Source organism: Tachypleus tridentatus, chromosome 1 (genome assembly GCF_004210375.1).
Source record: "Tachypleus tridentatus isolate NWPU-2018 chromosome 1, ASM421037v1, whole genome shotgun sequence".
Taxonomy (NCBI): Eukaryota; Metazoa; Arthropoda; class Merostomata; order Xiphosura; family Limulidae; genus Tachypleus; species Tachypleus tridentatus.
In genome coordinates this window covers 46,670,872-46,696,147 of record NC_134825.1, presented here as the reverse complement: position 1 = coordinate 46,696,147, position 25,276 = coordinate 46,670,872, and the positions used below count along the sequence as shown (strand labels likewise).

The window sequence follows — 25,276 nt, the reverse complement described above, 5'->3', positions numbered from 1 at the left end:
AGTTTCTGAATTTTAATTTGCATTATTGTGATCAACACCTGCCATATATCATAATACCATATGCAGGAACAAAGTACTTTTGACAAATAAATGTGATATATGGTGCATTTTATAGAGTAGATGTAATATATTGTATGTAACATCGATACTGTGTTAATCCGACAAAGACAGAAAAGGAAACATTTTATATGTGCATTTAGAAATTAATATGTCCCAAAAGTTATGTTACGTATCATATAAGAATATAAAATTTTGATAAATTTATATTTAATTTCCTTAATTTGGTCGGGCAAAAACCAAACTTGTACAAATGCCATAAAGAAAAACACATTAATTTCAATTTGAATGAAAACATTAATTTTTAAATCTGGTAAAAGTAAATAACACGTGTATAATTATAGTTACCATTGTTTTGTTTGCTCTGTTTTCTTTGCCTCCCGCTAGTACAGCGGTTAGGATACGGATTTACAACGCTAAAATCAGGGGTGCGATTCTCCTCAGGATTGTTTGTTTTGTTTTTTTGGAATTTCGCACAAAGCTACTCGAGGGCTATCTGTGCTAGCCGTCCCTAATTTAGCAATGTAAGACTAGAGGGAAGGCAGCTAGTCATCACCACCCACCGCCAACTCTTGGGCTACTTTTTACCAACGAATAGTGGGATTGACCGTAACATTATAACGTCCCCACGGCTGGGAGGGCGAGCATGTTTAGCGCGACGCGGGCGCGAACCCGCGACCCTCGGATTACGAGTCGCGCGCATTACGCGCATGGCCATGCCGGGCCTCTCCTCAGGAGGCTCAGCAGATAGCTCGATGTGGCTTTGCTTTTAGAAAAACACACACACACTATGTAACACAAATTTTGTTCCTGGATGGTATGCGTTATTTCTTAACTGCTTATGTTGCAAAAGTACGGAAAATGGACATTATTCCCTTCAAATTTTGCTTTTGTAACCTGGATAATGAAATTTAGAAATTAACCTATTTTCTACGTAAAAACGGGCAAATTTTCACATTTTCATTTACATAAGGTCTGAATAAAACAACGTATGATTTACATGTATTTATACAGAAGTTGTACAAAAATGAACAAAAATGTTTAAAAGCAAGTAGTTTCTCGATATTTGCGATTGTAATGTAAATCACTTTCACGCATCAGCCCCCAAATATAGTTTCCCATCATGTTTTGTTATACTCTTCTTGTTAATGGTGTTCAAAGAATATCTTGGTGGAAGCACTCGTCTTGCTTCTTTGAGTATGCTCTCATGTTCTCCTTGAATTTATCAAGATAGGCATCAAAGATATGGACTTTCAGGGACATTCTGCAGCTCACTTTGCCGTAGTTCTTCACTAGAGCCTCAATCAGTTCCACATAATTTTCGGCCTTGTGATTGTCCAAGAAGTCCCGTATCACTGTGACAAAGCTGCCCCAAGCTTTTTTCCCTTCTTATTGAGCTTGTTGGGGAAATTCTGTGCACTCCAGAATCCTCTTTATTTGTGGTCCAACAAAGACACCAGCTTTGACCTTTGCCTCAGATTCCTTATCAAGAGCTGTGATAAATTGTTTCATAAGACCCAATTTTATGTGCAATGGTGGGAACAACACCTTCTGGAGGTCCACTAGTGCTTCACACTTAACTCTGTGTCTTCCCACAGATAACTTGGTCTGTTGTGGCCAATGCTTACTGTTGTAGTTCGCTGCAGTGTCTCTGCTGTCCCAAAGGCAAAGATAACATGGAAACATGGTAAATCATCCTTTGAGACTCATCAGGAATGTTATCATTTTGAAGTCTCCGATAACTTCCCAGCCATACTCATCATACTTCAAGGCTTCTAGCAAGGTGGTGACGCTGCTGTATTCCTCTTTGAGGTGCACCGAATCTTGAAAGGTCTAAAATTTGTATAATATAAAATCTTACTATTCAAGCCAGCAAAAATTGTCCGTTTTACCTTCTAGAGTTTTTTACAGTGTTCGCGGGTAAAATGAGGTGCCTAGGGTTTGTCTTGATTCCCGATAGACATGCCTAATTATGCCTTGTAGTCTTCACACATTTTAGCAGATGTTGTCACAGAGTACTTTTTCGCTCTTGTCTTGATAAATTGGCCACATATATAGCAGAATGCAACTGAAGAATGCTTGCAGCTTCTCGATGTAATCTTTGATAGGTCTATGAGTTCACTTAAGCAGCTAGAACTAAACTGAAATGGTGTGTGGTGAGCACCTTTATATATATTACTACGGAAAGTTCTAGAAAATTCTCTATCAGCTACTCAGCACTGAATCTACCTGAAATGTTCTGGAAAATGGGTAAATTTGAAAATTTCATTACCCAGGTCACTAAAGCAAAGTTTGAAGAGCAAAATAGTTCTTCTCTATTTACTTTAGAAATAAAAAATTGGGAAATAACACTTTCTGCCCAGGAACAAGAAAAAGTAAAAATTTTGTTACATGGTGTTATCTGCTGCGTTTGTGTTTTAATAAATTTTGCAATTTTCTTTATTTCTTTAAGTATAGATGGCAGCAAATTTCGGCGACACAACAAATTGTAACCGCGTATTTCACTATGTGTGTTTTGAGTTGGATGCTTTGGTGCGAAACTGTTCTGTTACTCAGATTTATTTGGAACCAAACAGTACAATTGGAAGTTGTATATTAAAAAAGAAAGAAAGAAAATATTTGTATGAGTATTATATTATTTTGGTAAGTTAAAATTGTCGTTTTCTCATCAGTTAAAGTTACCAAGGAAGTAATAGATTAGCAACATAATAGATTACGAATTTCGATTGGAAGTAGAGAAAACTGGTGAATTTTTATTATATTTCCTTAATTACACTGTTTTCTCGTATTACTGACGAGACTGGATGCAGGACTAATTACCGTCAGTGTGACTGTCATGCAAATAAGAAAAATACTTCAACACATCATTACTTTGTTTCTACTATGGATAATGTTTGACATGTAGTACAGCGACACTGTCATTTTCTTTCGTTCACTTAAAATGGAATCATTTTTACTTCATTTATTATGTTGCACAGAACATTTCCATACCTTATAATATTAATAATAATCAGAAGTTCCTAAATTAATGTTTTTAGCAAGTGGACTGAAATTATCAGATATTTGTTGTAAATGCATACATTAAAAAAGTTATTTTATCCTGTATCCCTCATCCATTTCTACTCTATATTAATGATGTTTAACCTTGTTGGATCTTCGAAACTCTTCTGGCATTAAATTTGTGTCGTGGAACCCATCACAGTGTTCATTACATAAACATTACTACAGTACTATATCAGTAATTCAAGGAAGAATATATGTTTGATGCAGCTATATACTGATACATGTATGCATAAAACAAAATTACATGTAGGATACACAGCAAGAATTGTGCTCAAATAATAAAAGTTTATATGGCTAGACACTTGTTTTTACTGAGTCATGCTCATTAATTTAAAATAGTGCAGTGACTTATGTTGTGTCATTATGATATCTGCTATATTAATGAAATATGATTTAGTTCAATTGAAATTATGTGATTTGTGTATTTACACATTGGAATGTGTGGAAACCACATGGGTATCTGTTGAAGAAATGAAGGGTTCTATGGAACCCCAGTTAGGAAGTGCTCCTTCAGTTAGTAAGTGTTTTATTCCATGTTTCTTAGCTTTAGGCTTGATAGAAATCACTTATTAAAATCCCCTATTATTAGTTTAATTCCGTAAAGAAGTGCACTTATCAGAGGTGAGATTGGGTTTGATGTCACACATCAATGATAAATTTTTTTAGAAGAGATGTTACACAACTACCATATAAGGGCATTAAGGGACCTAGGAGTACATCTTGGCTGTTCCATGTACTGAAATAAACTGTTAAAAATAACTCGGGACTAACTCTTATCATTAAAATCTATTAAACTTCCTCTTAACTTTACTGCTATTACTATATCTATGGAAACCAATTCCAAATACCAACTTTTCTTTTGTAAAGATAAACTTGTATAAGTTGATGATGGCTCCTGCCCTATCAAAATTTATGTTTACTTGTCCCATCATTGTCATCATTATGCATGGAAAAAGTATGGTGCTGCATTGACACTGTTGGTTTCATTAAAAATCTTAAACAAATTAAGTAGAACCTTTCTCTGAACTCTTTCCAGCAATTCCAAGGCAAGGAACCCACAACTGAATATAATGCTTTGATGTTAAATGTTTGAAATGTTAAAAATATTTTCTCTTCTAATTGTAAAGAGACATGCAAAACTGAAACTTTGATCTGCCATAGATAAAACAAAAGAGGGACAAATTAAAGATAAGAAATAACTGAATGCAACAAAGTAAAAATTTGACACCTCAAAATCATACTTATATAGTGTTCACAATTTTATATGTTTGACCTATTAAATTCAAGTGACCAGAAGATGCTTATCAGAGTAATAAATAGTTGTATAAATCTCACTACGTGGCCTTACTGTATTGTTTTATTAGATGATAGATAATGAAATGGAAAGTTAGCTTCTGATTTTCTGTTGCTTTTAGTATTGCAAATGGCTAAAACCTTATTGATGTGGTTACTGTGTTACAACATTGTAAATGTTATGTGATGAATTAGCCTTGACATTAAGGTTTAGTCTCTGTCAGCCTAAAACATTGTTAATTACATTGTATAGTAACCTAAAATAAAATGTGTGCCTGGACTTTGAATAAGAAGAGTCATGGTTTGTTTCTTCTTATCACGAAAACATGTTTTGTTCTTTGAGGCTGTGTGTGAGCTTTAAAAGTAATGATAAAATCCGATTGCTCAGTCAGACAATAGTAACCCAAGAGTTTGTAATGGGTGTTGATCAGCTGCCTTCTCTCTCTCTCAAGTCTGTCAGTTCAAAACTAGGAATAATTCTGAAATAAATCCTAAGGAAACAAATCATTACTGCCTGATAGTGTAATAAATAATTTTAAGTTTGCTAGTCAACATTGTATTGACCCTCCACAGTACTTCTTGTCATAATATTGGCACATTATATTTTTAAATAAGTAAATTAATAACATGTTAGGTGTTTAAATTGAAATTACTAATAACTGTATAGGGAGAAAATCAATTTCAATTTGATTATGATACCTTGGTACATGTATGGGGGATATGAACATAACATGATTTATGGACAGAAAGGGATCATTTGGCCCATCAAGGCAGTCTTTTCACTCACATCTTTGAGAAAAATAAAGATATGAAGTTACCCCTTCTTGTTTTGAGAAAATCATTGATTTCTTTCTTAAACTCAACAAAATACCAGTCTCTAGCACTGTGACAGTAGTTCTATAATTTAGTGACCCTGTTAGAAAGAAAAACAAAACTGTATTGACTGCTCTACTAGCTCTTTTCTTTTTTTAAATCTTAAACATATGTCTTCTTTTCCTCAAAATACAGAACAGAAAAATTAGTGTCCCTTGTTTTGCTCATCTTCTTGACAATTCTTTAAGTTTTAATAAAATTACTTTGTAACATTTTTTTCTAAGAAAATAAGAAGTATTAACCTGTCTGTGTAGGATACTTTTAGTACCATTTGTTTCAAGTCATAACGTTGTCCAGTATTATTTCTTATAAAAGAAAACCAAACCTGTAAATAATATTCGAGGTGATGCCTAGGTAGTAATTTTTATACAGACAAATAAGTAACACATACCAAATTTTATTAATACAAATAAATTTAGGGGTTGCTTAAAATTTTCTTGTATATAATGATAAAAAATGTACAGTTATAAATTTTCAAGCAGTTTAGTAAACACTGTGGCTGTTAGACCAATTTCAACCACAATTTTAAGTGTTGAGCAGTATTAATGAGGAAATTTAGTAGTGAAAGGAAACATAGAAAGGTGACATTTTTAAAGTATCATATAAAAATTAAGGAAAAATAAAGTTTATGTAAGATGTAACTGCTTGAGTATTGTATAATAAATGTCTAACTCTCCTATTATTACACTTAAATATTTTCCCTCATGACTTTTGAAGGTTAGTGAAATGTGATTGAAATAATTAAGAAATATATTGTATTATTGATATAACTATATGTTAATTACTCTATTAAATATTATCATATACTATATTTTTGTTACGATGAAAAAAATATCTAGTTATTTGAGTAAAAAATACATTCATGTAGTGTATAATATATATATGTGAACTAGTAACTTATATAAAGTAGGTAATTGATCCCTACTTGCCCCTCGATGTAGATTCCTGTATGTGGTGAGGGGACTTCCCAGAGAAGGTTCTGTTCTTACAGTTTACCTCCTCTGGGATCTAAACATCCACCTGCGTGTTTACTGTGAGCGGTAGCCCGTGAAGGGGAGGAGAGAATCCTGGTGGTTGAGGGGTCCAACTCCAACACACCACATTGGCCTTTAATTCCTGTAAATGGGTGGTCTTGGGGTGGCTCCCCCAGGATCATTTGGCTAGGGTCAACTGAGTACCAGCATAGGACATCCACAACGGGTGTTGTAGACATTGTGCCTGACACTGGTGTTCGGGTATAGTGGTTACAAAGCCCTGGTGTCACTGCAGTGCCCTTAAGGCACTGTAGTGTGTTCCCTGGTAGGCTCCATGGTGGGAGGGGTTAGTCGGCACTGAAAAATTTTCTATTTATTATGGATACTCCTAACACAAAAAAAATAACATAACTTGAAACCATTGAGAAAAACCTGATGACTGGAAAAGGACCACACATTGATCAATCTGTACAGCCTAACTCACCACTTGAATCTGCCCCACAATTCTTAATTTTGCATTCCTTAAGTGACAAACCTTTAGGGCAGATGACCCCATTTTTTATTCAGAAGGGCTTGCTGGCTCCCCTAAATTGGTAAAAAAGCTATGTTCGGGAGACATCTTAGTGGAAACATCTTCATCACAGCATTCCAAACTCCTCTTGTCATCAAAGGCCTTGAGGGACATACCCATTGAGGTTACTCCTCATTCCACTTTGAATATTTCCAGAGGAGTCATAGTTGAAAGAGAGTTAAGGACTGTCCCCGAATTGGAGATCCTTGCAGGTCTCATTAGCCAAGGTGTCACAGCAGTATACTGAATTTTCACTCAAAAAATGGAATTCTGGATCCAAAAAATGTTCTAATACTAACATTTACATTACCACATCCTCCTACCACAATAAAAGCAGGATATCTGAATTGTAAGGTGCAACCTTATATTCCAAATCCTGTATGATATTTTCATTGTTAATGATTTGGTCATTCAAAACAATCTTGCCGTGGTTCCTTGACCTTGGGGACTTCTTCTCTCGTGTATCTAGCTCTTCGAACCTATCTCCTTCCTTTTTAGCCATTAAAACACAGGCAGAGCATCTGCCTCTTTCCTTTTCAACTGACCATCCCTAGGACAACAATTGCCCTCTTACCCTGATGGAAATCAAACTTGTAATTCATTCATCTGGTAATATATCAGTCGGACCTGATAATATACATTATGAGATGTTATGCCACCTTTTCTAGAACTCTCTTACTGTTCTCCTCGCTGTCTTCAATCGGATATGGCAGGAAAATGTCTATCCAGATGCTTGGCGACAAAGTATCATACTCCCTATTCTAAAACCTGGGAGGACCCAATGATTCCTTTGAATTACCGTCCAATTGCTTTGACAAGTTGTCTCAGTAAGATCTTAGAGAGGATAATTAATGCCCGCCTCATTTGATTTCTTGAATTAAACAATCTCCTCTCACCTACTCAGTGTGGGTTCCAAAGACAACACTCTATGATAGACCACTTAATTTGCCTTGAAATATCAATCAGAGAAGCCTTTTTAAGGGGACGACATCTTGTTACTGTTTTTTTGTTTAGAAAAAGTTTATGGTACAATGTGGAGATAAGGCATCTTACGAGACCTTCACTCATATGGATTGGGTGGCAGTTTACCACTTTTCGTCAAGCAATTCCTAATGAAGTGCTGATTCCAAGTCTGGGTAGGCTCAACACTTTCTCATTTTTTCCTACAGGACTTGGAGTCCCTCAGGGCTGTATTCTGAGTGTCACACTTTTCATTATAGAGATTAATGCCATCAGTGAACAGCTACCCCCCAACAGTTGCAAACGGTCTTTTTGTTGATGATTTTCACATCTCATGTCAGTCATCAAACATGAGGTTTATTGAATGGCAACTACAAACTGCAATCAATCAGATACTGAAGTGTACCACGACAAATAGTTTTAAACTTTCACTTTCTAAAACTGTTTGTATACATTTCTGCCGTAAACGGGAATTCACCCAGATCCAGAACTCTGTCTTGATGATGATGTACTTCCTGTCGTCTCTGAGGCAAAGTTCTTAGGTCTTATATTTGATTGTAAATTAAATTTTATATTGCATATCAAGCAACTTTGTATCAAATGTCTAAAAGCATTGAAAATTCTCCATGCCCTCTCTTCTACTTCTTGGGGAGCAGCTCGATACTCCATGCTCAAAATTTATCATGCCCTCTTCCAATCCAAACTTGACTATGGGTCTGTCGTTTATGGTTCTTCCAGAACCTCAGCACTGAAAATGTTGGATCCTGTTTATCATCAGGGGCCTCGGCTTTGCATTGGAGCTTTTTGTACTTCTCCTGTGCAAAGTAGTATGTGGAATCTCATGAACCCACTCTATATATTTGCTCTTTGCAACTGTCTTTTATGTATGCTTCCAAACTTTGATCCTTACCACAGCATCCTACCTGGAGTTGTGTTATTCAACCACAATGGACAACACTTTTTAATAACAGAAAATCTGCCATTGTTCCTTTTAGTCTCCTTGTCCAGGTACAATTAGAAGAAGTGGATTTATCTTTGAATAATGTTGCAGTTTCTTCAAATTAGCCTATTCCACAATGGTAAATTACTGTCCCCAGTTGTAACCTATCTTTGAGTCATCTGAGGAAAGCAGATACACCTGATTGGAAATATCGCTCTTTCTTTGCTGAACGTCTTTCATATGATCCATCCATTTATTTCTATATATACAGATGGTTCCAAATCGGGTGACTTGGTAGGCTCTGCCATGGTTTGTGACAGTTCGAAGGTGGCACACAGACTCCCCAATACAGTTTCTGTTTTCAATGCCATCTCTTTTGCCCTAAATCATATTGAAATAATGCAATATACAAATTGTACAAGATATACGGACTCACTCAGCTGTCTTTTGGCCCTGGAATCATTCCATGATAGTCACCACCCTCTTTTTATTAATATTGAAAACAAACTGGCCCATCTTTCTCTCTCATCTGTCTCTGTCCAATTCTTTTGAATACCAGGTTATGTTGGTATTTGTGGGAATGAGCTGGCCGACAGAACAGCAAAGTCTGTCTGTTATGGATTTATCATCCCAGTACCCATTCCATACATGGTCTATGGTCCAGTTATCAAATCCAGACTGTACACCAGATGGCAGGCAACCTGGAATGAACAACACAATAACAAGTTTTTTCAAATCAAACCTTCTCTAGGTCTTTGGCCATCTTGCTTTTGTAAGGATCGAAGAGAGGAGGTTGTTTTGGCAAGGCTACATATTGGTCACAGTTTTTTAACCCACCACTTTCTTTTATCAGGTACTGCTGCACCAATGTGTGGTTTATGTGGCACTTAATTCACAATCATCCACATTTTATTATCATACCGTCGTTACAACCTAGAACGACGACACCATTTTTAAGATATTTGTAAGGCAGGTTTGCCCTTGACTTTGGCCCATGTTATAGGTGTTACTGCCCATCTCACTCATGTTTTACATTTTTAAGAGCCATTGGTCTTTTACACTTAATTTAAGGTTTTTTTTTTTCAGGCTATATAGTATTTTAGCATGATTTCTTTTACACATTTTAATGTTTTAACACGATTTCTTTTACACGTTTCAATTTTTCTTTTGACTTGAAACCAGGACTGGAAAGGCCAACTTCAAGTGACTGACTGCAAATTCGATCTTTATGCTTCAGTTTTCCTGGCATGTCTTTATTTTACACATTTTAGTTTTTATTTTTCTTTTGAACTGAACCCAGGACTGGAAAGGCCAACTTCAGGCGACTGACAGCAAGGGTGTACTTCTTGCTTCAGTCTTCCTGGCAGTTTCTAATTTTACATATTTTACTTTTTACCTTAATTGCCCTATACCTATACTGTACCACATCTTGTCTGGCACAGATCGCCTTGTAGCTTTATGCCAATAAACATTGAATACTTACCTACCTACCCTAGCTTGCTTTTTATTATAAATCATAGCTGAGTTACATATTTCTTGTAAGTTTAAGAAATTCACATTTAAATGTTTTGGATGCCAATGTAATTTTTTATACTTGCAGAGACAGTTTTACCATAGTTTTTTACAGATTTATGTTTAAAAGTGAAATAGTTTTCCATATTATGTAACAGATTTAAAAGAATGACAGTGACAGACAGAATATTGAATTGTAATTTAATATTCAACCTTTTCATTTTACTTACGTATTTTGTACTAACTTTTATATCTGTAAGAAAAAAATTCTAATAAGTTGCTTGTGCCTATGTTCCTTAAAAAATTCAAGAAAAAATAACTTATTTTCCAGTGATATTAAAGGAGTACTATTGTTTATTTTTTATGTCTTTAAGGAATGCTTCACTAGGATAACTGGATCATGTTTCATTGTATTTTTTGTTAGTTAGATTTTTTTATATGAATTTGACTACTGGTGTTTGGAACCTAAGTTGTAATATTCAAGATGCTTTTTGCAATTTGAATATAACACTACACAACAATTTTTTAAAAAAGTTTTGCTTCTTGAAAAGTTTTTGTTGATTGTGACAGGTACCTGGTGGGTATGCACAAATATAGTTTTGGTTTTGCTTCATCATGAAAGAACTCTGAGAAACAGACAGTTTATTGTTTACCAGCAGTAACATATTTAATTGCATTTAAATTTCTAACACTCTATTAAGTTCAACATAATTAAAAGTGTTTTGCTCCTGATTTTCATTTGTATTCAATGTCCGGTGCATCACGTTGCCAGTGTCCAACAGTAGTCAGCAAGGATTGATGGATTCTATTTGCCCTGATATCGATTTTTCATTGTAGCAATGTCCTGGTGAAACTGATAATTTCGATGAAACAGTACGTGATTGGCAATTTTGGATGTGATTTTAGTGGTTAGCAGCCAAAAATCTATAAGGAACACCCAACAGTGTTCAAGAAGCAAAAACTTTGTTGTGCAGTGTAATTAGTTATGAGGTTTTGTGTTAATTTGATTATAAAGCTGCATGTTAGTTATTGTGAGCATATGTCTTGTGAATGGATAAGATTCTGTTAGCCTTTATTTATGAATGAAGAAAGGCATTTTTATTACTGTGACTAATTGTGAAGTTTAAAAAGGTTTTTAAGTGTACATTTTTAGGATTTATAATTATTGTTAATATGCCTTTAATAAAATATATGTTTCTGATCTTGCAAAATTGAAAAGTGTTTTAATGTTGACACATATTTATATGATTAGTTACAATCAGTTAAAAAAAATTCTTCTTGTAACTTTAGCTCCTGAGTTTATTGTTAAAAGATATTGAATGTATGTTGTAGTTTTCCTAAAATTATAAAAGTATTTTGAATGCTATTCAGCACTGTGATAGCCTGGCATGGTCAGTTGATTTGGATGCTTGACTTGCATTCTGAGGATTGTGGGTTCGAATCTCCATCGCATCAAACATGCTCACCTATTTAGTCATGTGGGCATTGTAATGTGATGTTCAATCCTACAATTTGTTGGTAAAAGAGTAGCCCAAGAGTTGTCAGTGAATGGTGATAACTAGCTGTCATTCCTTGTCTTTCACTCCTAAATTAGGGACAACTAGAGTAGGAAACCCTCATGTAGCTTTGTGTGAAATTCAAAACAAAAACAAACAAGGCACTGTGTGTATGTGATAATGTTGTACTATTTCTTACAGAATAAGAAATTGAGATGTCTTTGTCTGAGCTTACTTATTGTATACGGCTGTTGGATTCTGACAAAGCCACAGAGAGAAAGGTACAGTATGTGGTTTGTGACATGAGTTATAATAGTTTATTCACTTTTACACTCTATTTTGTAGAAAGTAGTGTTTATATATTTTGAAATTATTTTTTAGCTGGATGTAAAACATCAAACTAAAAATTTTATGCCTGTTTTTTCTTTATAACTTGGTGTTTCTATATATATATATATATTTTAAATTGTTCAGCTGAATATAAAATAAGAACCACCTATCTTTTCTATTTGCTGAGATATTGTTCATGCACTGAATAAAACACTGTGGTCCTGCTCACCACTTACCATTTTTGGAAATGATCTCTTATGTACACTTGTGCACATGACATGTGAATAACCAATTAAAAGTTCAAAATGTTCCTCTTGTAACTTTCAGTCAGTTTTCCCGTGTTAGGATGTCTTCTCATTCTTTCAAAATAAGAGGTAGGTTGTGCCTTTAGTCTGCTCAAAGTTTCATGTTTCTTGTAGACTAAAATAAAGCTTAGTTACTAAACTTCACAAATTATAATGGAATTCTATGGTATCAATATAGTAATTTATGATTTTTTGGTCATTAAAATGTATATATAAAAGCCGAAAAAAAAATTGATTTCACACCCTCTGCAGGCAAAAGTTCTTAACGCTTAGCAAGTTATAAGAAGTAACAACTGAGAATAAAGTTTGTCATAAGAAGAGATAATTGTTTGCTTTACTTTTTACTGTTCTATGTTATAAGAAAAATAAGCTTAATAAATTGTTTATAAATAGTAGTAATCTATATACATATATAATAATTACTAATTGAAATGTGACTGTATTTTACAATTCTATTCCACCAAAACACAGCCCAGACTTTTTACTTTGTAAAGATAAAGACTAAAGGTCAGTTTTATATTATTGGAAATGGTAACATGAGTGCACATGTGCCATGTCATTGTATCTTCTATATTGTTAGCCAGGCGTAACTGGAAAATCAAAATAATAAATATATATAAAGGTATAATGTTATGTCATTTAAGATATTTAGACTAAACATTTGTGTTTTTGTGCTATAATTTGTAGTCATTGTAGAATGAGTAATACAATTTATATTTATTTCCTAAATTTCTATGATGGTTATCAGATCAGTTAAATTGACAGAGACCCTTTATAGTTAGGTTGGAGAAAATAACAGACAAAATATAAAGTTTTACTGAAAACAAGTGTTTGAAATGTATTGAGGAGGTTTTAAAGATTACACAGATGATATTTGAGATTTCTGGATGAAGAATAGTTTTGTAGTCATAAAATGAAGATCATTTCTCACTGAAACTAGTATTGAAACGGACCTGATATTTTCACAAACAAATATATTGTAAAATGCTTCATTAAAATATCAACTTTTTATGGAATCTTTACTAAAAGTCTACTAAATTTTGTGAAGATACATAAACAGCATTAAAAGATATAAACACTTTATATGTGCAAATATGTATATGAATTCCTGTATTTTATACTGAACCTGCTGTGAAAGGGTTAAGAGGTTTGAAAGAAGTTGAGAAATAAAACAAACTTGAAAGTTTATTAATATGAAGGGTAGAGGAGTTTTCATTGGATATTTAGTAAAAAAACTATTGGTAGCCTAAGAATGATTCCTTTTTCACTCATTTACTGTTTTACACAAAGTTTATAACATGCAGACAGCAAGGGATCATTTATTTCTTCAAGATTATCTTTGTACACTTACCTTTTTGGAAAAAAAAATGAAACCAATTCCTAATTATTTACAAAATCATGAATTCCTCTTTAAATGTATGCAAAGCACTTCCTTTAATCCTTTCGGTCCGGTTGGCGACCACAGTCGACTTGAAGGCTCAGCGAGGCAGGTGACCTTCCTTTATTCCTGTTATTCTTATGTATTGAATTTAACATATACAGTATTGGGTACAATCACTGAATATTTCAGGGACTTTTGATGAGTTATTGCCGAGATATCATGCTTTTAGTACTGATACCATAATTAGTTGAAGTATCTAACATATATATTCAGCGCCATGCCAAACAATAAAAGTTGTTATTCAGCACTGAAAGGGTTAATACAGATAAAGACAACTCATTCTCTAAGTCAGTTACCACTTTGTTTTATTTTTATAAGTCTTCCAGAATTATAGCATCTTTTTTCCTAATCATAAACTTGTCACCTCTCTTTATGTTGTTTCCAAATACCACACAAAGAAATTTGAGGCTTTTATTTTACTGACCTTCAGATAATCTTGTAAACTTCAATAAGATCACCTCTTACCCTTCTTTTTGAAAGAGAAAATAAGTTAAGAGATATTAACTTACCCTCAGAAAATAATGCTCCTGTCCTTGGAAACAACCTAGTAGCCTTGCTTTGAACTCTTTCTATTAATTAAGTATATTTTGTAAGATAAAGAGTATGGGTGAAAATACACCATTAGTGTATATAAAGTTTTACTGAAAACAAGTGTTTGAAATGTATTGAGGAGGTTTTAAAGATTACACAGATGATATTTGAGATTTCTGGATGAAGAATAGTTTTGTAGTCCCTAATTATGAATTATTACAAGACAGTAATAAGCTGTCTTGTATGCTTATAGTATCTCTATAAGCAACAGAGCCTTGTTTCAATGACTGGAGTAACATATTAAACACTGTGCAAAGATCTTTTGTATTAATTATGCGATCCACACTGATAATCCAGTGTATTATCATACATGTACTATAATTAAAGGTTAATTGCCCAGTTTAAAATTTTTCCAATTCATTCTTCAGTGCTTTGACATCTTCAGTACAGTCAGAATTACCCAAGAGTTTAATGTCATCAGCAACTCTACTAATTATTCTTCTGTTAATGTCATTGAAGCACTCTATCAGCAACAAGAAACCAGTTTGATTGGACATCATTTATAACAATAGTGTGCATTCTCTTATCCAACCATTTAAAAGTCTAGTTAAATAGTCTCTTCCAAGTTCTTAACAATGTGATTTTCTTTGCTCATCACTTGTATGGCAAATTTAAATACTCTTTCCTTTATCCAAATGTCAAGTAACAATCTAGAAAAAATAACATTAGTAGGATGAGATTTCCCTTTAATGAATCCATGTTTGTTGTGATATCAAATTTAATAAAATGGTTTTGTAAAGTTTCTTCTAACACATTCTCTTGAATGTTTCCCACTACAGATGCAAGAATAACTTGCCTGTAATACCTTGAGCAACTATTCTAACCAATTTCAGAAATAGGGTTAACATTTTGTAAACAGCTGTTAATCCTCAGACACCTGCTCACTGTTTGTTGACCTTCCAGAAATGCAGATGAAATAGAGAGGCTGGCATATATGATTTTTGACTTCTTTTAAACTAAAGAGAAAATAGAGTTTATCTCTGTACATTTGTCTGTTTTTATTATGTCAATTTTCCTGTTTAGCCCATGGATTTAATATCTATATGATTCAGGTCAAGTTCAATATTTCATGATGAGTACTCAAGGTAAAAAATTATATGATTTTCTTCTCTTGTGAAAACCAAATAGAAAATGTCTTAAAACTCAACCATACCATAGTTGTCACCATCTATTAACAATGGACTGATCCCATAATGGAGGAGGAATAGTAGCTATAATTCTGAATTTATTAGGTGTATCTGCATGAAATGTGGCAAGCATTTCATCAAACATACATGTATGGTTTACACACAAAATTTGATGTCTTAGTTGTGTACTTACACTTGTGATATGCCTGTGAATTGCTAACATCAGTGTGATTTAGACTGTGACAAGTCAGAGGATAAGGTGTTGTTTAAATGATAAAAATACTTTCTTGTCTATTTTGTTGTCTACATATTGCATTTGCATAACTTCTATAACCTCTAAATTTCATCTGTCAGTTGTTGTTTTTTTCTGTATCCTTGTTTATTGTATTTATTCTTATCTACCATGAACTATTGCTAAATCAGCAATGTCAGGTGAAAATTAATAGTTGACAACTCTGACATAAAATATACATAATACCATTTTGAATGGCATTGTAAAATGTGGAATGCTGTGTAGACTAGACATTTGGAATTTATCTTAATCCAATTAACAATAACTATGTTTAAAATCCAAGTTACAGTCATGAGTGGAGTACACAGTTATTAACTCAAGGAAGTTTACAGTTGGAATAAAGGAATGACTTGGAGACTGAGATTAAAAACACAAACAACACTATTAGAATTACTAAATTGTTCATTTTGAATAGGTAACTGTTCTTAAATTAAACTTTCTATAACTCCATTTAAACTACTTACTGCTACCAGTAAATTACCAATTAATAAATTGATTGAAATATGCTCAAACATAACTTTCTTTGATACTAAGCACTTTACATCCAATTTGCAACTGCATTGTTTCACTGAGCAGTAGTGATAGCAATAGTTCCTTACACTGAGTTTGTGTGAGAAATGTTAGATATGTTCATCATTGTTATGGGTTCAGGCATAGTTGGATCTTGTAGTGTCAATTTTTCTTCAAATAGGTTGTTTGGAGACTGACGTTTACTCTCAAATGGGTTTCTATATGATTTCCAATAGTATTCTTATGGTTTTCCAAATTAAATCAGCATGAATAGCCCTCATGTAGCTTTGTGCAAATTTCAAAAAAACAACCAAAAACAACCAAATTGTATCTACATTTGACTTATAAATAAATTTGTCACTTGATTGGATGAATTTTGTTGACTCATCATATTTGTTCGGGATTAAAACCAAAATTAATTCAACAGTTGATTGCATTTGAAGTTCAGCCTAGATTCTCTGATTTTCTTGCAGATTCCTTTTATTGAAGTTAAGTCTGTAAAGAAGTTCATATAAGTGTTTTCATGGCCTTATCTCTGCTGTAGTTTCATTGACCTGTAGATAGTGTGAACAGTTGATTCTCAACATCACCTGGAATGTAGTTTAGTTTGTACACAATACATACATTTCCTTTGTGTAATTTTTTATATGCATTCATTAGATGTTTCAACCCTTTCTTCATATTGCACATGTGTTTATCATACATGGAATTTTATGAAATTATACTAATTATTTTTTGAAGCATTTGAAAATAACATAAAAATGCTTCAACACTGTAGATGGTTGTGGCAAGGGTACTTTAACCCTCACCCATGCACATAGGGTTAATTGGAGGTTTCTTAACTGTGTAAATCTTAGTTAAAGAGGAGTGCAAGGGAGAGAAAATCCAAGCATTTTAGTTGTGAAAATTTCATGTCTTAGCTGTTTTAAGTGCTAAAATTCAGGATGTGTATAGAATGTATAGTTATGTGTTGATATGAAAGTAGATACTCTTTTTGTTGTGTTTGCTTATGTCAAATCTGAGAAAACGTTAATTAGAAACGGGAACTAAGCTACTTCAGGAGCTTAAGAAACTTCAAAATCAGATGATATATTTAGGAATTCTTTCTTGTGGTATTGTATAACATTTTACAGGTCACAGCAGTTAATAAGCTAAAGATTGGAAGTTTTTATTAAGGAGCAGGTGTCTAGGATACACCTACAGGGATTTCTCTCAGGATGTTTAGAAATAAGGAAGGGATGATTTATATGGTTTGATAATTAAGCTGTTGTTTAAATTATTTCAAAACCTTTCGTGAATATATGTTTTGATGTGAAGAGTTACACTTTGTTATATTTGGATACTGTCGATGATTGATTTTTGTGGGTGGAGATGTGACTTTATTGTGTCAGATTATCTTGAATTTTTGTTAAGATCTAATAAGATTGCAGAGCATTAATTCTTTGCCTAGCATTTTAGTAATGGAGTTGAAATGATGCTGTTTCACATCTTGTTCTTAGTAGTGAGGAAGATGGTTAAAAATACTGTTCAGGATATGTTATTAATTATAAAGCAATTATTTTTTATTTTATTTTTGGAACCATACTTACATAATAATTTAAATACTCTGGAGTTTATGATTTTCAAAATTCTGTTTTGAAATTGTAGGTGGGTGACATCATTTCCTAAATCTTATTATCATTTATGAATAAAAGAAACAAAACCTGAAGTTGTTTAATAAAAAGTCTGGAAACTTCTTTGGGGTAAAGCTCCTGGTCCTAATGAGATTTAACTTAAAGCTATGAAAAAGCTGGGTAAAAAAAGGTGGTAGATATTTTAGCTATATATTTAGAAAAATTGCTAAAAACTTGAGATTCCTGAAGGTTACTAATGGTCACATGTTATAAAATATTAGATTGCCTACATAATAAACACTGGTAGTGTTCCATACTGTAAATTGTTTTTGATTTTCTCTCTAGAAACAAATTGATGTTCTTCAGTGTCAGCTTGTTAAACCAGCTGTAATACAGACTCTTGATAAAAACACAGACTTGAAACAAGGTAGTGAAAGACATCAACAGAGTAGTTTAGTGACGTGGAGCACTGTATTTAAAGGAGTGAAAAATTTCATCTTGACAGTAAGTCAGAAAATCTTTATTTTTAAGCTAAACTTCCATAGAATGCAATGTTCTGAAATGATTGTGTTTGACTTTTGTGTAGTGCATATGTATTGAGGTTTTGTAGGTACTTTTGAATCACCAGAAAAATATAAGTGTTTTTTTTTAAAGAAACTGGTGTTAAATAATAAACATGGTTTTATACATTACTGATATTGAGGATTTTTTTTCTTTTTTTTCTCGTATCACACAGGAAGCAAGTAGGCTGCGAATTAAAGATTCAGTGACTGGTAAACAATCTTCAACAACACTCGCTAACCGCAACAAAGAAAAACAGATGTATTCACAACTTTTTAAGTTTGTTGTTAGGCATGCAAATCAAAGTAAGGAATATTTACATTTATATATCAACAACTCTACTATTTTTAATGTATTAAATGAACAAACATTAATTTTAGTTCAGTTTTTTTTTCTGCCTACTGTATTTTCTGTTTGAAATGTATAGATGAAACAAAGAAGCATTTGCAATTTTAGTTATTTACAGTGTTCAGAAGGTTAATAATTTTTCACACTCTAAAGTAGTATTAAATTGTATTTCCTTTTTTATAATATTACATAAAGATTTATACCTTTAAAGATAAAATCAGTTTTATGTGAAGACCTTGTTTGTGTGAACTATTTGGTTATGAGTAAGGTAAAATGAGTAGAGGATTGTGTGCAAGATTATTAGTTGGTTTTATGTAATTCTATTGATAGTTTTTAACTGTTTTCATAGTTTCAAAATGTTTTGTACATGGTAAACTATGTTTTTATTTCCAGGAGGACCAAGACTACGAGCATCTGAGTTATTGAATCACATTTCAGTAGTATTGAATGATCCCTTCACCTTATCAGCATTTGGTTTTAATTACACTACAGTTCTAAGAGAAGTGCTCTCCATTCATCAGTATCTTAATGATGTCAGCTCTGTGGTGATTTTGGGTATGCTATTGGACTTGCTTTTTTATGAAGGGAACAAATAAATTTATATGTAGTATTCTGTTTTTCATTAAGTGCATTAAATATTTAAATTTTCTTTGCATGCTAATTTTGTTAGATGCATATCGTGATATTAATTCAACTTCTTTTTACATATTTAGCCATTTGAATCTGTCTATGCTTGTTGGTAAACAAGTCCCATATGTGAATTTTTTTTAACTTGCCCTTCTTAGCTATTGTGCATAAAAATAAGGAATTTTATAATAACAGCCTTAGAATTAGAAGAATTAGAATTCTAACACCAGGTTTGATTATGTGTTATTTTAAAATCTGTAAAGAAAGAAATACTCAATTCATACATAAACTGACTAAACATTACCATTTCATAAAACTTGGACGACAAACTTGATGAACTGCATTTAGACAACCAATAAAATAAAGGTTATGCAGTTTACTGAATTTACTGGGTTCTAATGGATCTCATTTTAAACAATATTGGAAGAAGCTAATATAAAAAAAGTAAATAAATGCCAGTAATTTACTTAATGCCATTAAATAAAAAAGTTTGAAAAAATTAAATTGTTAAAATAGGTGCATGTTAGTGAAATGGAGAAAAATTCAATATTGTTATTATTATTATTTTTAAAAAACAAACACCAGATTTATTACACCCAGTCTATGGAATATATGTAATTAATCAATCAAGATATTAAATGAATTATGCACTAGAGAAACTTTTAATTTTCTATTTTACCTTAAATGAAAACTAAAACTTGCTGTTTTCTTATGCTTTGGTCAAACATTGCTTCCACCAATAAAATACAGTATTTTTATTTGTGATGATAGCTAAAATTACTTTTATTATATGAAGAAAAATACCAATAACAATAAAGTTATTACAAAGTTTTCTAATGCTATGACTCATGTTTGGATTACATGTTTTGCTGTTCTTGCTTGGTCACTGCTGTGCATTAACACATGCAGAATTTATGATAACTGTACACAAACAGTACTTTTTTGTTCTAGTTAAATTCTTATAGTACTATTTATAAATGTAATTATGTTCTTTTGTAGTTGCCATGTTTATAATATATTAACATCACTGTGTTAAGTTTTTTTGTTTTATTAGTTACCTATTACTAGGTAGTTTATACACTGTGTTTCAGTTGCTATTTTGTAATTGTCTTCATGGAAGTCCTGAGAAGAACTGTTTTTGTGGTGGCAGTGGTCATCACTTTATCTTGAGTTTTCATGATAGAAAACTGGTGTGTTATCTAATAAGGCATCTCTGTGAGGACTGCCATCAAATATTTTGAATTATTTAAAAAGTGGCATTCTAATTTTGCCAACTTCTCTGTTAGGTGGACTGAGTATGCTATCTGGTTGTTTGATGTAGAAGGATTTTTTATCTTTTTTTTTCTTGTGCAGTTCATATTTTTTTTCTTATTATCCTATTTTATTGTCTTTTTTAGCAGGGTGGACTAATGCAGGTAACTTGGCATTGTAGAGTTTTGTATGCCTACTATTCTTTTGTATAATTTTGTTGGTATTATTGTTTCTCCATTGCATTGGAGTCCACTTTTGTAAAGGATGTTATGAATGGCATTTTTGCTCTCTATTGGGTCATTAGATGTTTTTTGTGTATACTAATTGCAATTGATTTGTTTTGTGTTTTCTGAATATTGTTATGACTTTACATTGTTGAGATGGTTATCATCTGTATGTTTTCTAAGCGGGCTTTGGCATAGTTGAATATATATGTATTCCCCTAATTGTTTTCCTGCTTATTTTTTGCTTTTATATATTTTATTATCTGTTTTAACAAGTGACCAGGATATCCATTATCAAGAATGGTTGTGGTGATGGGTTTTTCTTCATTTAAGCATCAGTACTACAAATCTTGTTCATTCTGGAAACTTGGAAGGCCAAGATATCCATATTATCCCTTTACTGGTGCTTGAGTTGTGTGTTGTAGTTATCATCGTGTCTTGAATGGGAGTTTATTGTCTATTTTCATAGTGAAATATATTGCTGGATATTGTGTATTTAGATGGTTCACAATTTTGTGTTGTCAGTGTGGCTTAACCAAATTTTTTGTCTTAAAATAGCTGTTTTGAAGGCATTCTTTTTCAAAAGTTTCATGCATTGAAAACCCAGTTACTGGTGATAAGAGTGAACCCATACTTGATCTTGTTTATTGTATTTGTTGTATTTGAGGTGAGCTGTATTGAATTTTAGGTGAAATTTATAAATGCATAGATGTGATCATATTGTGGTTAGTATTGAAAGTAATGGTTTTTGAAGGAGGTTGAATATCACTATTAAAGTTGCTTTAACTGTGTGTTCAAATTCATGTAAAAAAGATCTGTATACCCAATATGTATTCCATGAGGAAAACTAATTACCAGTGCTAATGATTGACAGTAGTCAATCCAAACTCCACTTACCTCAGATGTTATCGAGAAAATGTGACCTCAGTTTTAGTGTAAACTGTGAACGATGAATGACTGAAAGCATATATGATCAATTGAATTTCACCTTTTTAATATCCTGTTCTTACACTTATGTTAAAATATGGAGAATATCAAATAAAAGATATGCTTGTTCTTACAGTGTCAGGTGTTAGAGGAGGTGTAATAGTGTGGAAAATGTTTTTGTGCAGTTGATTGAGTTCTTTGATTCTTTGAAAAGATTAAAAAAAAAGCAGTGTTGTTTATTATATATACTTCACTTTGTAACATTTCCACTCTAGTGTTCTAGGACTTTTCCAAAATGATGGTAATCTGCCACAACTGTATTGCACATTTAACTGAATCATATTATGCTTAGAATTTAGTGTAATAGTAAAGAAAAAATTTGTCTTTAAAAACAACATTTTGAATTCTATTTGTAGTGTATTGTTTATCATTTCTATTCCAGTACAGGCTTGGGGAATCCAATTATGACTGTCAGTCTACTCTACATTTCAGTTATTTCTTGTAATTTTACCCACATTTTTTACTTTATGTAGTTCAAGTACATACTTCTCATAAGCTGTAATATTTTTTTTTTGAAAATAACTGAATGTTTTCCTTAATTTAGCATTGTAAGAAAAAAATTATATTTTTGATTTTGCAAATTGATTTATCCTAAGCTCTTCATTTTTTATTAGATTTCATTAAGTTATATTGCCACTTAATTCTGAATCCTCCTAATGGTTGGGATAGAAGTCTGCTAACTCAAGTCTTGCATCGTCTCATTGTTGTGGCAACAACAAAATCTAACCTTAAATCCAGAACTCTCTTAAAATTTTTCAGTGAGGCCTTCAAGAACATAAGGTATGAATATTAAATAATTTTAATGCATTAGTTTATATGGAAATACTTTTGTCATCAGGATGACCAGTTAACACTGGATTCATGAAATTTATATGTGGCTGTAAGAACTGTTGGAATAACCTACAAATAAGTAAAAGTCATGCTTGTAATATTTTATCTCTGTGGCAAATAGTTTTATCACAATATTTTATGATAGGTTTTATTGATAATTGTAAATAATCTTTGTGAAAATGTATTTTATTTGTTTTTAATGGTTCTAAGCACTTTCCCGCTTCATTGTTTATCACACTTCTCAACATATGAATTTCTGAATTGTATATGTCTTGTTTCTTTAGACAGTACTTGCATATGCTAAAATAATAAATCCTAGATAATATTTATGAAACAAACCATTAACTCTCTGAATATGGACTTGATTAATTAGACCAACAACATTACCTCATTTAAAGTCTTTATACATTTAGTGCTTCTAACTTTCAATATAGTGTGTATATCTTCACAAAATCTAGCAGTTTTCAGTTAATATTGTCTTTCACACAAAAAATAATATTTTTTGTGTTGTATTTTATTAAAATAAAAATTTGTCCATAAATATATTGAGTATTTGTTTTGAATAGTCTGTGTACAAAGTAATTTTCATGTTAAAAGTACTTTTCCTTAAAATTCTCAAATTTCCTTTGAGTAGTCCCTGAAACTTTTTTTTTCAATAAAACTTTATAATTTATATGTTATTTTCTTTGATCTGTTTCAAAATGGAATTGATCAACTTGACTAACTTCATAACAAAAAACAAAATCTAAATAAATCTAAATTACCCTTTTTTCTTTTTAGAATTACTTCATATTGTAACATGAAACTACATTCATTTATCCTAGATAGTTCTTGAGTTAATAACAGTATACATTCATTAAATTTTATTGTTTTATTGCACTTTGAACCATGTCTGACTACTATTTGTGCCATTATAAGTTGTAAATCATTCTGGGCACATGCAGCTCAAGTTATGCTAATGCATTACCTTACCCACAAACTACTATGAGTTGCTTGTATATTGGACCTTGTGAAATATTTTTGTTACAATATTATTATTATTTATTTTATCTAATTTAGTATTAACTAACCTGAAAAGATCCTTATTTTTGCACTTTTATAATTATATATAGAGAATAAATACAAGAAAAAGAGAATTAAAAAATACTTAACTAATCTTCTTTTTTCTTGCTGTTGAATGTTGAAAAGAGCTAACCCTAATATTTTATACTATTGATAGTGATGCATTTAATAATTTTTATTCAATTACATAATGCGTCAAACAGTATATACTAATAATATGCAAAAAATAGAAACATTTCCTTACCTCTCAAAGTTTTCCTGGCTTTCTAACTATGTGACAAGAGTCATTAAAGATTTATCAAAGCTAGTCATTAACTTTCTCACAGGAACAATGTTTGTACTCTGAATGAAATTGAGGTTTAGTTGTTCAGAATATAATTTTACGCAATGCATCATTTGATAGATGAAAACCTTGACTTTCTGTAGAGAAATTAGGTGCTATATAATTAAACATAAATGAGAACTATTAATGAATTCTGAAAGAAAGGATGTAACAGGTAAGTGTGGCAGGATGGGTCTGATCTTCTCTTTGATAGCTGTGTAATGAAATAAATTTGAAGACTACAAAAAATATGACGATTTTGTAGAAAGGAATTTATTTTTAATTTTATACTTTATCTTGGTGTGGTGGATAAAATAGGGAAGATGACATGCCAAAAGAAAATTTGTCATGTAGTTCAAACTAGGAAAATTGATTATTTTTTTAAAATATTGCCTTGTAGAATTCAAAATTAAAACTTGTATACTGTTAAAATACAGATTATTAATTAAAATTTTATGTTATTTTAATTTGTATAACATAAATCACTATCCATGCAATTACTTTTTACTGAGCATGACACTCAGTTTTATTGTCTAACATTCAAAATTTTATTAAACTACTTTTTGTTAATGTTATACCAATTAGAATAGTATAAAATATTAGCTAATAATATATATTTGAATGACATATAAATTTAAGAAAACAAAGACCCGAATTTCCCTAGTGTGACCCGCATGACATTTCATTTCTATTTTATTCCCAAATTCCAAATTCCCAAAATGATACATAAAGTGCTCATTGTAGAATCATCATTGCTCAGATAAACTAATTTTTATAGCCCTCAATTTGCTTACAAGGCTACTGAATATAAAATCAGACCCCTTCTACCACATGCACCTATCACATCCTGTCTTATGTTCAATTATGTATCACTTATAACTGGTAGAAAGGCAGGGATCTTATCTATCAAATAACATGTTATTTAACATTATGCTTTGAACAAATAAGTGTCAATTGCAAACAGAGTGCAAGCAATATTCCCATTAGAAACTTTAAAAACTGGCTTAAATGAATTTGTAATGACTGTTGTTGTACAGTTAGAAAGTTATTTAGTGCATTATTATCATTAGTATAAAATAGTAAGCTTACATGTCCTTGAGAATCAACAGCAAGAA

General features: G+C 32.0%; 1 protein-coding gene across 3 annotated transcripts in view; it reads left to right on the top strand.

Annotated features, from left to right (window-relative positions):
• Positions 1-2,545: 2,545 nt before the first annotated feature.
• tefu (Serine/threonine-protein kinase tefu) overlaps positions 2,546-25,276 on the top strand; it is a 177,522-nt gene continuing 154,791 nt past the window's right edge. For 2 of the 3 annotated variants that reach the window (XM_076495794.1, XM_076495786.1), the window contains exons 1-6: positions 2,546-2,700; positions 11,941-12,020; positions 18,294-18,452; positions 18,685-18,814; positions 19,251-19,412; positions 22,561-22,726. In XM_076495794.1, the coding sequence (XP_076351909.1) occupies positions 11,955-12,020; positions 18,294-18,452; positions 18,685-18,814; positions 19,251-19,412; positions 22,561-22,726 (683 nt within the window). In that variant the 5' untranslated portion in view covers positions 2,546-2,700; positions 11,941-11,954. Of the gene's footprint in view, positions 2,701-11,940; positions 12,021-18,293; positions 18,453-18,684; positions 18,815-19,250; positions 19,413-22,560; positions 22,727-25,276 lie in introns of those variants that run through there. The other variant, XM_076495802.1, reaches the window with a different exon arrangement.